Genomic DNA, 12,804 nt, shown 5'->3' on the forward strand with positions numbered 1-12,804 from the left:
TCCCCGTATTCAACAACTGCATCACTTTTTAAGAGCCATTGAAGTACTGAGACGACGACAAACCATAAACCATCAATAAAAACCCGCCAGAAAAACAATGGATTTCATAGACACCGTCATCGGCGACCCCAACGCCCGCAACATCGACTTCCTCACCATCCACCCCCGCACGCGCGCCACCCCGTCGCGGGAGCCCATCAACGTCGAGGCCCTCTCGATCCTGGTAGAGAAGTACGGCGACGTGCTCCCCATCCTCGTGTCCGGCGACGTCTTCACCCTAGACACGCTCCCCTTCTCCTCGCCCTTCATCCCCGCTTCCGTCGATGCTGCTACTGCCGGAGCCACGGACGGGGGCGCGAGCAGCAGGCCGGCGATACCCAAGCTCCGCGGCCTCATGTCCGCCCGGGGCCTGCTGGCCAACCCTTCGCTGTTTGCGGGCACGCAGCGCTGCGGCTGGGACGTGGTCGAGCACTTCCTCAACCGCGTGGCGCGCGCCCCGCTCCCCTTCAAGCTGGTGACGCACCACCTGACCGAGATGACGGCGCCCGGGATGGGGCCCGACAAGGCGAGCCTGCTTAACAAGCGGGAGAGGATCGAAATGCTGGAGAAGGAGGACATGTTTGAACTGATCGACTGGCTGGACGTCAAGGTGGCCGAGAAGCGAGGTGGACAGGGTTTGAGAAGGTGGAATGAGGGTGAATTCTATTGAAAACGAAAAGTTCAAGCGGGAATTTGCCATGTCATCGTTCATTGGGGAAAAGAAGGATAATAGAAAGATAATTAATCCATTTGACGATTCACGCCCGCCATTCCTAACAAAACCTGACTGACTACCTGATATAGAACCCCCGACGCCATATGCAGCGCCCCGTGAACGCCTTCCATAGGTATTGATCCAAGGAGAAGTGAAAATGGGAAACCCAAAGAAAAAGAAAAAAATAAGAATAGGAAAGAAAGAAAGAAAAGAAATGGGCAAATTTGCTTCACTTTGTAGCCTTCCCTGATCAGTCAAGTTATGACATGCTTCCTTCACAATGGCGTTATCATAAACAAGCCCTCCGCAAATTTGATCATGTGCAGCCTTATAGTTGATTGTTTCGCAGACGGTCGCAATGAAACTCGCTGAGAAAATAACACTTTGAGGGCAGCACAGAGACTCAAAATCTGTCCGTGCGTATATGTATGCAGATGTATATGGGCAATGAAAAGAGAAAAAGAAAAAGAGAGAAAATACTCGATCCTTGTCAAAGCATAATGTGTCCGTTGCATTCAAGTTCCTGTTGCATTTAATTTATTGCTTTACTCGGGAACTTCGCCCTCGTCCTCGTCCTCGTCACTCAAACGAGCTCTCTTTCTGTCCCCATCGGCGTCCGATACTCCGCCAGACCTCTTTGTGCCCGACGGTGAGGCCACATCGTTAATGTTTGGCGACACCTGACCTTCATCATGGGAGCTCAGGTCGTTGGCGGCCGCCTTCAGCGCAGCATCCGATTCTCCCTTGGCATCAGGTCGCAGAGACACGCCGCCATTCGGCTCCCGCCTGAGCTCATCCTTACCCGCGCTGTTGCTGCCAGAGCTGTCGCGATCAGGCTTGCCGTTAGGCCTGGCGCCAGGGCTCTGCGTGCCACCCCGATCCACCTCCATTGGCGTGCCGTTGTAGCTTGAGGCGTCCGTCTGCTGGCTGAGGATGGTATCGCCTCTCCTGCGGGTGCTTTCAAGTGAAAATTCCGGCGAACCTGGAAGCCTATCCGTCTTCTTGCCAAGTGGATTTTCCGTGTAGAAGTCGACTATGACGTTGATGGCCTGCACTATACGGCTCTCGTCGGCCTTGATGAGGACCCACCACGGCTCACCGTTGATATCTTCAACCTTCTCCCCCGTCGTAGCACTGGCAAATAAGATGGCGCTGGCGGCGATATCCTTGGCCGACATGAGCAGAGGCAACGTGCTGAAGCAAGAGTCGTTAAGGTATGCCCAGGCCGCGTCCCTCAGACGCTTGTTGTGTTGCAGGCCAAGCTCCTTGAGGTTTTCGAACAGAGGCTGGTATGGAACCTTAACCATGAGATCGAACGTCAGGATTTCTAGCATAATTTCTTCGTGCATCAGGATGCTGTCCCTCCAGCGCCAGTACTCCTTGCTCTGTTCATCGATGATGAGATTTGCGTTTTTTTGGGCGACGCGTGCCACTGAAATAATGAGGTCCTTGGTCTTGCGGCAATCTTCTTGTGTCTTGTTTGCCAAGAACAAAGAGGTTGCAGCGATATTCTGAAAAGGCTGGTGTTAGATTCAATATGAAACAAGTACAATAAAGAAAGCAGGGGTTTGACTGACATAATGATGAACGCCACCCTTCTCCTCCACCAAGCTGACCCTCATGAAGAATCGGTGGAAGAACACAGCGGCGACCCATAATGTTATTTGAGGCAGCTCAAGCAGGACACCGGCCTGGTAGATGAAGCTGACACCTTTGGCCCTGCGCATCCGTTCCTCGGCTGGACGCAGCCCGTCGGCTATGCTAGGAGTGCTACGGATTTCATCTGGTGTGAAAAACCATTGGCTGTTCTTTCGCGGCTTGGGTGCAGGAGTTATGGGAGGGCGCAATGGCGACGCTGCGGGAGGGCCGCGCCTTGCCATTCCCGGACGTGGTGGCGAGTTTCGGGACGAATGGACGGGTGGTGATGGCGCCGCTGGCGGGACAAGAGCCGCGCCGTGTCGTCGCGTTGGAGATCTTGACTGGCGGTCGCTTGGTGGTGGTGGTTTGGGCGGAAGCGACGGTGGTTGATAGCTTTCTCTACCAGCCGGTCTATAGCGGTCGATACTAGCCATTTTGATTAAGAGTGTTGTGAGCCGGTCAGTATCTTGTCGCCCGGGCCGTCGTTGGTCGAGTCTCGACTTCGCTTAAGCATCAAATGCCCGGACTTGGCAGACTGGATGATGTTGGTTCAAGGGAGTTGTTCGGCATGGAAAATGCTGGATTCGCCGGGTCTAGCCTCGGGTTGAATTGACAATGATGCGATTACTGAGTCCTTTCTGTCCTGAGGATTGAAGACAACTGTTAAGGGAGAAAAGATGTGCGGTTTGTTGATTTTGCAATCACTAACGTAGGTAATTAGTGACCAAGTTTATTTCTTTGGAATTCGTCTCCCTTTCCATGTCGCGCGGGTGACGCTTGCCCGTTATCAGCTCGCTATCTCCCAGCCATGCCAGCTTAAAAAGCAGGGTAATTGAATGCACACAGGTGGCGGGGTTTCGTTGCCACCTGCAGCCGGCCCGTCAATTTCAACTCAGTTGGTAGTCAGTCAGGTCGAGAGCTCTTGGCGATAAGCAAGCCTGGTAACTGACTCGATTATGTACCTACCATCCCTGTCGTTTACATTGTCGCGAGAGAAATGGCGTCGCGGTTCAATACTGTCTCTGCTGAAATTTGAAATACAGTTCGGGCGCCTTTGTTTCGTAGATACACAGACTTGATTGGATCTTCACCACGCTCCAGTCATCTTCCACACACGCGAACGAATACAGGCAAAATGTCGCACGTCCACCCCTCTCGGCAGGCATATGTCGAAAATGCCGAGTCTCAGGTAATTCTTCCTCGTTCCTCCTTACCACCCTTATACTATCTGAAAGCATATGCTCAATCTCGCAGCTCGAGGACGAGCTGACCGGTTCCAACAGAATGCGCAGCCTAGGGGTCAGATCGCCTTGAGCGATGTCCGTAAGTGCAATGTGCCCAAGTCTCTCGGCTTATAAATGCAATCTTTCCAAGTCTAACAGCTTGTATCCCAAAGCCATGGACTACAATTACGACATGCCCGCAGGCGCGGGCGCTTCGGGCAATGCCTCTGCGATCATGTCCGGCTTCGACAGGAAGAAGATGGCCGATTCCATACCAGTCCCGACCAACGACGGCCGCGTCCGCACCAAGCTGAGAGAGATGGGCGAGCCTATAACCCTGTTCGGCGAGGATGCCAAGGAGCGGCGAGACAGGCTGCGGGAACTTCTCATGCAGGAGAAGGAGAGGCAACAGGCCAATGGACAGGTGGAAGGTGGCCAGGATGTCGATATGGAAGATGTCGATGAGGAGGATGATGAGGATGAGGAGCAGGAAGAGGAATTCTACTCGCGCGGCGGCCCAGATCTGCTCAACGCCAGGGTAGAAATCGCCAAGTACTCTCTCCCTCGCGCAAAGCGGCGCGTTGCCTTTCAGAAGATAGAGGCCAAGATCCCCCAAAGGACTCATATGAGGGTCAGGAAACAAATCAAGGAGAGGTTGCAGGGTTTCGAGTTGCAGGGGTCACAAACAGCCGGCCAGCGGCACATCAGCATTACAAGAATGTCGCCGAACGGCGAGATGGTTGCTACAGGAAATTGGGGTGGACAGGTCAAGCTTTTCAGTATACCGAATTTGGACGAAACCATGAATCTGAGGGGCCACACCAACAAGGTCAGCGGAATGTGTTGGTTCCCCGGTGCGACCCTGCAGGAAAGTAACGTTTCGGCAGAGTCTGTAAATCTTGCGACGGGCGGTGCCGAGGGTCAGGTGAATTTGTGGTCACTCAGTCAAGACACGCCCCTTGCTACGCTGTCTGGCCATACGCAACGTGTATGCCGTGTTGATTTCCACCCATCAGGGCGATTTCTCGCATCGGCATCAGAAGATACGTCGTGGAGGCTCTGGGACGTTGAGAAGAGGACAGAGCTACTACTTCAAGAAGGACACTCTCGAGGAGTCTTTGCAGTCAGTTTCAACGGTGACGGATCCCTACTGGCCAGTGCTGGCCAGGACAGTATCGGCAGGATATGGGATCTTAGGACAGGGCGAACAATCATGATTCTCGACGGTCACATGGACGGACACATCAAACCGATCTACGCGCTCGACTGGGGCTCTGACGGCCACCGGGTACTCTCTGCATCGGCAGACGGTTGGATCAAATGCTGGGACGTGCGGAAAGTCCAGAGGACCGGTGGTGTCGGCGCACATACGAGCGCGGTTTCGGACATGCGGTGGTTCAAGGGGCTTGACGGACCGCTGGATGGCGTGCCACTGGGGGTAGATGAAAAGGGCCAGGCCATACCTAAGAAGTCGGGCACCTTTCTGGTGTCGAGTGGCTTCGACCACAAGGTCAACATTTATTCTGCAGATGATTGGGCTTTGGTACAATCCTTGAGCGGACATACAGGGCCAGTGGCTAGTGTTGATGTAAGCAGGGATGGCAGGTGGATTGTCAGCGGTGGACATGATCGCACGGTTAAGCTCTGGGGGCGGAATGACGGAGAGGGTGTTTGAAAAGGTTTGGGCAATATCAGAGCGCCGACAGAGTATTGGTGTTTTACGGGTAAAGACGAATGGAAGGAAATAAAAATAAAAACGAATAAATTGAGATACCCTCTGCAGTACTATGCGAAAATCAAAATGCTTGCCCCCTGTGTTGGCGTTATGCTTCTCGATCCTTGATAGAGGCTTGACATAGGCACAGGTTTGGCTGTACATTTCTGGAACGTGGCATCCAATCAATGTTTCGAGATTTTTAAGCGAGCGATCATTTCTCTCGGTCCCGCCGACGTCCTGTCAGGGCGCATGTTTGGGACTATTCTAGAACTAGAGTAGCTTTCAGTCCAGGCGGTGCCCGATGTTGGTTGCTAACGCCTAAATATTAATAGTACAGTTCGTCAGGTAAAACACTAATTGATGGATACAAATGTCATTTTCTGCGTCTGGCCATTTGACGGGGGGTAGAGTCATGAGCGACAGACAGTAGGCAGTGTAGTAAGGGAAGAAGCAATAGCAATGCGAAATGCAAGCATAAAGCAAAGCAAAGACAAAAAATTCGGTCAAGCCCATCTACCTACAGGACCTAAGGTAGGTAGGTACTTGATCAACCGATCGATTTGTTTGGTGGTGATCTCTGTACATTCGCTATGAAAGTTTCCCCCACATACATCAGGCGGGAATACCACCTGCCGCGGTAAATGAGTTTAGAGCAAATGATCGATCGGATCCAGCACCCACAAGTGGAAGGCGGGTGACCTGAAAGCCGCCTGCCAAACCCAAGGGCCGAAGGTAACCACAAAAGAACAAGAACAAAGACCAGGACCCACTCGATGACAGCTGGAGCTCCACAGGTACGGGTAAAATGGAAGCTGGAAACCCCAGCCCTGCAAGAGGCGGCACTAGGCCCCCTGCCTGGGGGAAATGGGGCGCGCGCTGAGTGTGACCCGCCTCCGAAAAATCCTGATTCAGCCTTGGACATGATGCTCGCGGTACGATGCTGCGCGTTGTTGCACAAGCCAGACCAACGCAACGCAACCAAACAGCACATGCATTGATTTGCAAAGCCAAAAATTTCCCACTTTAATTTTCCCGCATCCCCCCCCCCACGCTTACGCCCTCCTTTTTCCCTTTAACTTTTCCCACAATTAAAAAGGTTGAACCTTTTGAACCTGCTCACAGCACAAATCAACAAATAAACCATAGTGAACAAGAACGCTTCAAAGAAAAAATAACCACCAAATGCATATCGCTCGAGAATCATTCAACACTTTCCCTTTCATCTTCAAGTACCAGATGCGCCTCGGCCGTAACACGAGCCTCCTCCGAACCTCCATCTCTGAGAGCCGTTGCGATCCCCAGCGCCGACGTGGTTGCAACTCGCCTTGAATCTCTGACTGGCAGTCCGATTTTGAACCGGGCTGCCCCGTGAAAGTGACAGGTCACCACTACTTGTTGTTATTGGTCTCTATTCTCTCAGATCCTCCTTGAGGGTCGGTGGATTGAAGCCCTTCCGTTTCCCCTTGGGAAAGAGAGGCCAAGACTTTGAATTCCTCCTAATTTAACCCCAGAGTCATCCACCGCCTCCAAGATGATACCCGCCGCTACTCCCACGCACCCGGTTGTGCGTGGGTTTCAGACCAACACACAGTCTATCTCTTGCGACGAGGATTCGGAGCATGGCATCAGGACCACAAAGTCCAACGGGACCGCGACCACGTCAACGCTTCCTCCGAGGACCCCACAGCGAGGACGGCAACCTCGCACTGCCGTCATCAACGACATTGTCAGCGCCAACTGCAGCCCGGTTCTCAAGGCCGTCCCCTCGCCCGGCATGAGCGGCATCGCAATGCTGCGCTCGAAAATGGAGCCTCTTAGCCTCGACATCGCTGCTACCCCGTCGAGGGCGAGCTCCATGTCCCGCAGCAATAGTCGCATCACTTCGCCCTTTCCTTTCCCCATGGGACCGCCTCCTGCTGCTACTCCTATGAGTAGGCGCACCAGCATCCTTAGCAATGTCACCAGCCGAGCCCAGAGCCGTGAGCGTCCTGGCAGCAGCCGTGGTAGCACCAGCGGTGACGACACGGCCTCCGTGGCGACCACCAGTTACGAGATCGACTTTGTGGACGATTTCTACAGCGCAGAGACCTCTGAGGAAGTTGTCAAGGCTTTCGCGGAGCCAAAGGCTGGCTCCCCTCTCTACAGCGACGGAGTCGAGGGAGGCCTCGTCAAAGAACAGCGTGGAAAGATTACGGCAGACGAGTTTGAGCAAGTTCGCTGTCTCGGCAAGGGTGCCTACGGCACGGTTATCTTGGTCAAACAGCGCAGCACTGGCCGTCTGTTTGCTCAGAAGCAGCTCAAGAAGGCTTCTTTGACCGTGTCCAAGAAGTACGTACAGCAGGCCAAGACTGAACGCCAGGTGCTGGAGACCGTGAACCGTCACCCTTTCGTAGTCAAGCTGTTTTACGCCTTCCAGGATCACGAGAAGCTGTACCTCATCCTCGAGTACGGCCAGGGCGGTGAGCTCTTCCACCATCTTGATACGGAGAAGCTCTTCAGCGAGGACGTGGCGGCCTTTTACATGGCCGAAATGGTACTCGCGCTCTTCCATCTGCATCAGGATCTAGGCGTCGTTTACCGGGATCTCAAGCCTGAGAACTGCCTGCTTGACACTGAGGGCCACCTCTTGCTTACCGATTTCGGCCTCTCCAAGGTTGCGGTAGATGAGGACGACCACTGCAATTCGTTCCTCGGCACCATCGAGTACATGGCGCCTGAAATCATCCTGGGAAAGAAGTACAGCAAGGCAGTCGACTGGTGGGCGCTGGGAGCTCTTGGACACGACCTGATGACGGGCAACCCGCCATTCCGTGGAGCCAACCACGCCAAGATCCAAGACAACATTGTTAAGCAGAAGCTGATGCTGCCGTATTTCATGTCTTCGGACGCCAAGGATTTGCTCACACGTCTGTTGCGCAAAGACCCTGCCAAGCGCCTGGGCAGCCAGATGCCCAAGGACCTAAACTTGATCAAGAAGCACCGCTTCTTCCGCAAGATCGATTGGGTCAAGCTCTCCAAGCGCGAGATGGAACCGCCCATCCGCCCACTAATCACGGATCCTGAGCTCGCCGAGAACTTTGCACCCGAGTTCACTGAGTTGTCGCTGTCTCCTGTTGTCACGACTAAGGAACCCGCAGCTTGGGTCGGAGAAAGAGTTGCTGTCCCATCAACCGAGGCGCTTTCGCCTGACTCGGCCAGCCGCCCTGGTGCGATCCCGTTCACTGCGGCGAAGACAATGACTTCTCCCGAAGATCCATTTGGTGGTTTCAGCTACATGGCTCCGAGTAGCCTGTTGGAGAGGAGTGGGTTCATGACCGCCGCGCACTAGGATGACTTGGCATATGAACGCAAGCTGGGTTCGACGTGATGAGGTTGGGGATTTGATTTCTTACTTTTTTTTTCTTCCTTTTTTTCTGTCAGTATTGATTCTTAGTCTTTGTTTGTTTTCTTTTGCGTGGTATTATGATCGCGACACACTCGGGTGAATGTTATAGAGGCAATTAAAAAGTTGTTGGGAAAAGCGTTGGAAGGAATTGGGTATTGGACAGCATTGTCTTTTTTGAAAGAAAGTTTTTTGCACCAATCGCATATAATCAACAGAAGTGTGTTGTCATTGGTATGTTTTACGTCATTCTTAGGCATGGAATTTAAACCAGTTGTAATTTCTCTCATGGTTTTCTTCATGCCCCTGATGCCACGAATGCCAACCGGATTTCCGTTGTCGCAACCACCGCCCCTATATTATAGACGCGTGTGTTCTTTGAGTTCTGGAAGCATTTGTTCTTTTCATTACTCTCTTGCTTTTTTTTCTAGGCAAGGGTCCAAAAAGAAAAAAAAGAAAAAAAGAAACGCCAACGGCTACGGAGTAAACCTTCAAGGAGACAGAGATACACTCCTGCGCACCAAATTTAAAGAGGCTAAATTCCTGTCTACCACATATACGGAGAGTGTATCTCTCGCTTACACATAAGCATCCGCATCCGATCGAATCAGTAACTTGGGATTGTTTTATACCAGACCAATCAAGGTAATACGGAGTAATGCTGACAACTATATCTATATTTGCCTGCGGTTCTATCTTTGCGCCATTGGCTCAACGGGAATTATTTGATTTTAGCCCAGCTTGCCAAGGACGCTGCTTAGACAAGCCCCTTAGTACTCTTGAGATTGCAAAAGCCCCCTCCCCCCCCTTCATGCCTGTCTCTTTGGAGGATGAACTTGTCTGCCGGTTTAGCACGTTCTTGTCCCAGGGCGCCTGTGGACGGTGCTGCGGACGACATGATTAAAAACGACGGATTCATACGTTTGTACACTTGAGTGGTTTGAGAATGCGCTCTCTGGTTATTCATGTTTCTTTTCCTTTGAATTTCTTTACACATGTACTGGGATCTGGGAAACCTGGCGGTGGCAGGAGCTAGTGTACGGGTGGAAACAGGACCAAACTTGCAAGTTGAGGCTGTTCTCGAATTTATATGCCATACGGAACCTTTCAGTGTCCCTGTTTCGCGTCAATAGTCTCAACAGGAAGAACACGAGCCCTCATGACAGCAGAGGTAGACTGTTGCAGAATCGGTATATCTCCCGCAAATCCGGCGTGATTGAACACCAATGGTTGAGGGAGGCTGACGCTGCTAGATCTCGTCAAAAAGGAAATCTCGCTGCTTCTGCTCAGCTACGTTGGGGGCTTCCATATGCTCATTCCTCACTTCCGAACTGTGTCAAATGCTAACAGGGAGGAACTGGCTTAGCAACTTCATAAGTGTTCATGTCAAATTGACAGCTAAAGCTAGCAATTACCATCATAATCATTATCATCCGCGATGCTAATATCAAAAATATACGATGCTCGCTTGCTCCCTCACTAAACGTCAAACCCCCCATTTACACACGACCCATGGCGTTCCCCAAGGCCCTCGCCGAAGCCTTGTCCCTCCTGACCTTCCTGGCCCCAAACTCCTTGGTCCACGCCGCGTCGTACGGGTGCATCTCAAGGGCGCTCCACATCTCACCCCTCTTTCTCGTCTGGGAGCCGCTCGAGTGCACATTGGCCGCCGTGATGTTGCCGCAGTTTGGCCTCGTCAGCTTGGTGCCGAACGTGTCGGCAACCCACACGAGCACTCCGTTGGTCCACCCGAAGCCTTCGACCACTTCGTATTCGCCTCCTGAACCGGCTACGTTGGTTGAGTTGTCGCCGTACTGTTTTGTTTTTCATGTTAGCTCCCGTTACCTGACAGGATGGGGGGATATAAATAAAAAAAAAACCTGAGAAAAGAATTCACTAACCTTCTCAAACATGATTCCAGTGTCCTCAGCCGTGAGTCCCTGCAGCTGCGGTGTCTCGCTCGTCGACCCACCAGTGGCGTACCAGGTGCAGAATGTCGAGTCAAGGTACCTCTGGCCCAGCCTGAGTGCGAGCTCCTGGACCTCAGTCCATGCCACGTCGTCCTCGCCAAAGGTTGCGGGGACCTTGGTCAGGCCCTCCATCAAGATGTGCATCAACGGCGGCCACACGTTGGGCTCGTCCCACTGCTGGCCCGTCTTGAGATTGGTAGCCGGTATGGCGCCGCTCTTGAGTTTGAGGTATGCATCGATACGCTCGTAAGCCCTGAGGACCGCCAGCGGGTTGTTCTTGAGACTTCGGGGTGCCGCGCCCGTCCAGAACGGATAGTACTGAGCCACGTGGAAAAACACCTGCTGACCGTCTGGGGCATCGGCTGTTTCGAGCGATACGGCGTCCGCGTCCACAGGGATGAACCTGTTCTGTGCCTTGGAGGTCATGTTGTAGTCAAAGTAACTCCATAGCGTCTCGTTCCACATCAGCGCGTACATGGCTTCACTGCGCTGCTTAGCGAGATCCATCCACTCCGAAGCTCCAGTGCTGTTTCCGGTGCTGTTCAAGAACTCTGCGATTGCGACCTCGTTGGCGTATAGAATCGAGTTGAGGTCAACGGGCACAATGTTGTTGGTGTTGAGAGACCGGAGAGGAAAGTAATTGTCGCGAACAGCATCGTTGGGTGTCGACAGCCATCTCGAGGTGTAGTCCCAACCGGACTCGGCGCCACTGGCGAGATAAGAGTAGAGAACAGCCTTCTCAGACTCGTTAAGCTGGCGAGACTCTGGGTAGATTATGCCCGATTGTGAGTAGTAAGACCTATTGCTGGCTGTGATATAATCCTCTCGGTAAGACTCGGGCCGGGGCTGTGTGTTTGTCACCGCGTATCTGTGTAGGAGGAAGTGCGTGAGCGTTTTGCACATTGATAAAGCAAGCCAAGCAACTAGGTACATGGGTTCATAGGTATTTAGTTACCTTTGCAGCTTATATGTCTTGCCATTGGCGGCTTCGACGTCAATGGAGCGGTTGTTGACAAAAAATTCATGCTCTTTGATGAGGAGCGGGACAGCACGGTCCAGAATGGAAGTGTCGTTCGTATGCTCAACATAGATTCGAACCATCTGCGACAGCAAAGGGGGTTGGGAGCGGTTCTTGTAGTAGATCCTGGCACCATTAGGCACAAACCCAATGGTTTCTACAAAATCCAAAAAGTTCTCCACCGTGTTCTTGGAGATGTTGGTGAAAGCACCACCGGTCCTCAACAGACCCTCGAGGATCCAGTATGAGTCCCAATAGTAAGGCTCCCGGAATCGACCACCAGCGACGACGAATGTGCGGTTGACGGGGATGAAGCTGTCGGCGCAAGCATCGCAGTTGGAGGCACCTTTGTAGCGTCGGGTGAGGGAGGGCCATATGTCTATGACTTTTTCCACGAACTCGCGGATGACGGTGTCGTTGAGCTTGTTCAAGAAGACTGGATCCGTCTCTAATTCTGAGTTGGGTACCTCCTCTAGTTCACCACCAGCTTGGGCAAAATTCTCGCTGAGGAAGTTCTGAAGCTCCGTGTTGTTACTTAGAGGCTTCTGGAGCTTGTTGAAGGCTTCAATAACCTCGTCCACCGGCTTGATCGTGGGCCTGAACAGCTAGGTTTTAATGATCAATGACTGACTGGTACAGAAAAGCAATTCGCAGAAAAATACCTGACTGGGTACTTACATGTCCACAAACGTCTTGGAGTCGGCAAAAGGATGTGCCAGTTCCACCTCCTTGAGCAGCTCACCGCGGCAGTAGATGAGCGAGTCGCATGGCGTTATGATGGACCCGTTGATGTACACAGCGTTGACCAAGGATCCAGTGGCAGCAACAGCAATTGCTGCTGTTGTCTTCCACAGAGGAGACATGGCTAGCTGATCGGACTGCCTTTGGTGGATCTAAAGCTTGCTGTGGTTCAAGAGGTCCAGTTGGACCCGTGTGGTCGTGCAAGTATGTAATTAAATATTAGGTACCCTTTATTGAACTATGCAAGAGCGCACGCCACCTCTGCAGGTTAATGGACGGTGAGGCGGGTTGAACACCTGTGGCAATACTCCGTAGACGAACGTCCGGGATCCCGCCACAATACAAGGCGCAAAAAAAAAAA

At 52.6% G+C, this 12,804-nt stretch overlaps 5 protein-coding genes across 5 annotated transcripts in view; 3 read left to right on the forward strand and 2 right to left on the reverse strand.

The window, feature by feature from the left end:
* Positions 1-806, forward strand: part of PgNI_04169 (uncharacterized protein) — a gene marked incomplete at its 5' end in the record, with an annotated part of 1,827 nt that extends 1,021 nt beyond the window's left edge. The window contains one exon of the mRNA XM_031124220.1: positions 91-806. Within this exon, the coding sequence (XP_030984282.1) occupies positions 91-709 (619 nt within the window). The 3' untranslated portion in view covers positions 710-806. The remainder of the gene's footprint in view (positions 1-90) is intronic.
* PgNI_04170 (uncharacterized protein) lies at positions 785-3,150 on the reverse strand. The gene is made up of 2 exons (XM_031124221.1): positions 2,332-3,150; positions 785-2,265 (listed from the first exon to the last, which is right to left on the reverse strand). Exons 1-2 carry the CDS (start codon positions 2,824-2,826, stop codon positions 1,300-1,302), a joined length of 1,461 nt encoding a protein of 486 aa, XP_030985600.1. The 5' UTR covers positions 2,827-3,150; the 3' UTR covers positions 785-1,299.
* Positions 3,151-3,336: 186 nt separating this feature from the next.
* On the forward strand, positions 3,337-5,660 carry PgNI_04171 (uncharacterized protein). The gene is made up of 3 exons (XM_031124222.1): positions 3,337-3,581; positions 3,628-3,715; positions 3,789-5,660. The coding sequence occupies exons 1-3, from the start codon at positions 3,528-3,530 to the stop codon at positions 5,288-5,290; spliced, it is 1,644 nt and encodes a 547-aa protein (XP_030985599.1). The 5' UTR covers positions 3,337-3,527; the 3' UTR covers positions 5,291-5,660.
* A 1,203-nt stretch (positions 5,661-6,863) lies between these two features.
* PgNI_04172 (uncharacterized protein) lies at positions 6,864-8,660 on the forward strand (the record flags this gene model as incomplete). Its single annotated transcript, XM_031124223.1, has 1 exon — positions 6,864-8,660. One exon carries the CDS (start codon positions 6,864-6,866, stop codon positions 8,658-8,660), a length of 1,797 nt encoding a protein of 598 aa, XP_030985598.1.
* A 1,419-nt stretch (positions 8,661-10,079) lies between these two features.
* Positions 10,080-12,769, reverse strand: PgNI_04173 (uncharacterized protein). The gene is made up of 4 exons (XM_031124224.1): positions 12,381-12,769; positions 11,640-12,299; positions 10,616-11,552; positions 10,080-10,528 (listed from the first exon to the last, which is right to left on the reverse strand). The coding sequence occupies exons 1-4, from the start codon at positions 12,563-12,565 to the stop codon at positions 10,214-10,216; spliced, it is 2,097 nt and encodes a 698-aa protein (XP_030985597.1). The 5' UTR covers positions 12,566-12,769; the 3' UTR covers positions 10,080-10,213.
* Between the last annotated feature and the right edge of the window lie 35 nt (positions 12,770-12,804).

The sequence above is a fragment of the Pyricularia grisea genome, assembly GCF_004355905.1.
Source record: "Pyricularia grisea strain NI907 chromosome Unknown Pyricularia_grisea_NI907_Scaffold_2, whole genome shotgun sequence".
Taxonomy (NCBI): domain Eukaryota; kingdom Fungi; phylum Ascomycota; class Sordariomycetes; order Magnaporthales; family Pyriculariaceae; genus Pyricularia; species Pyricularia grisea.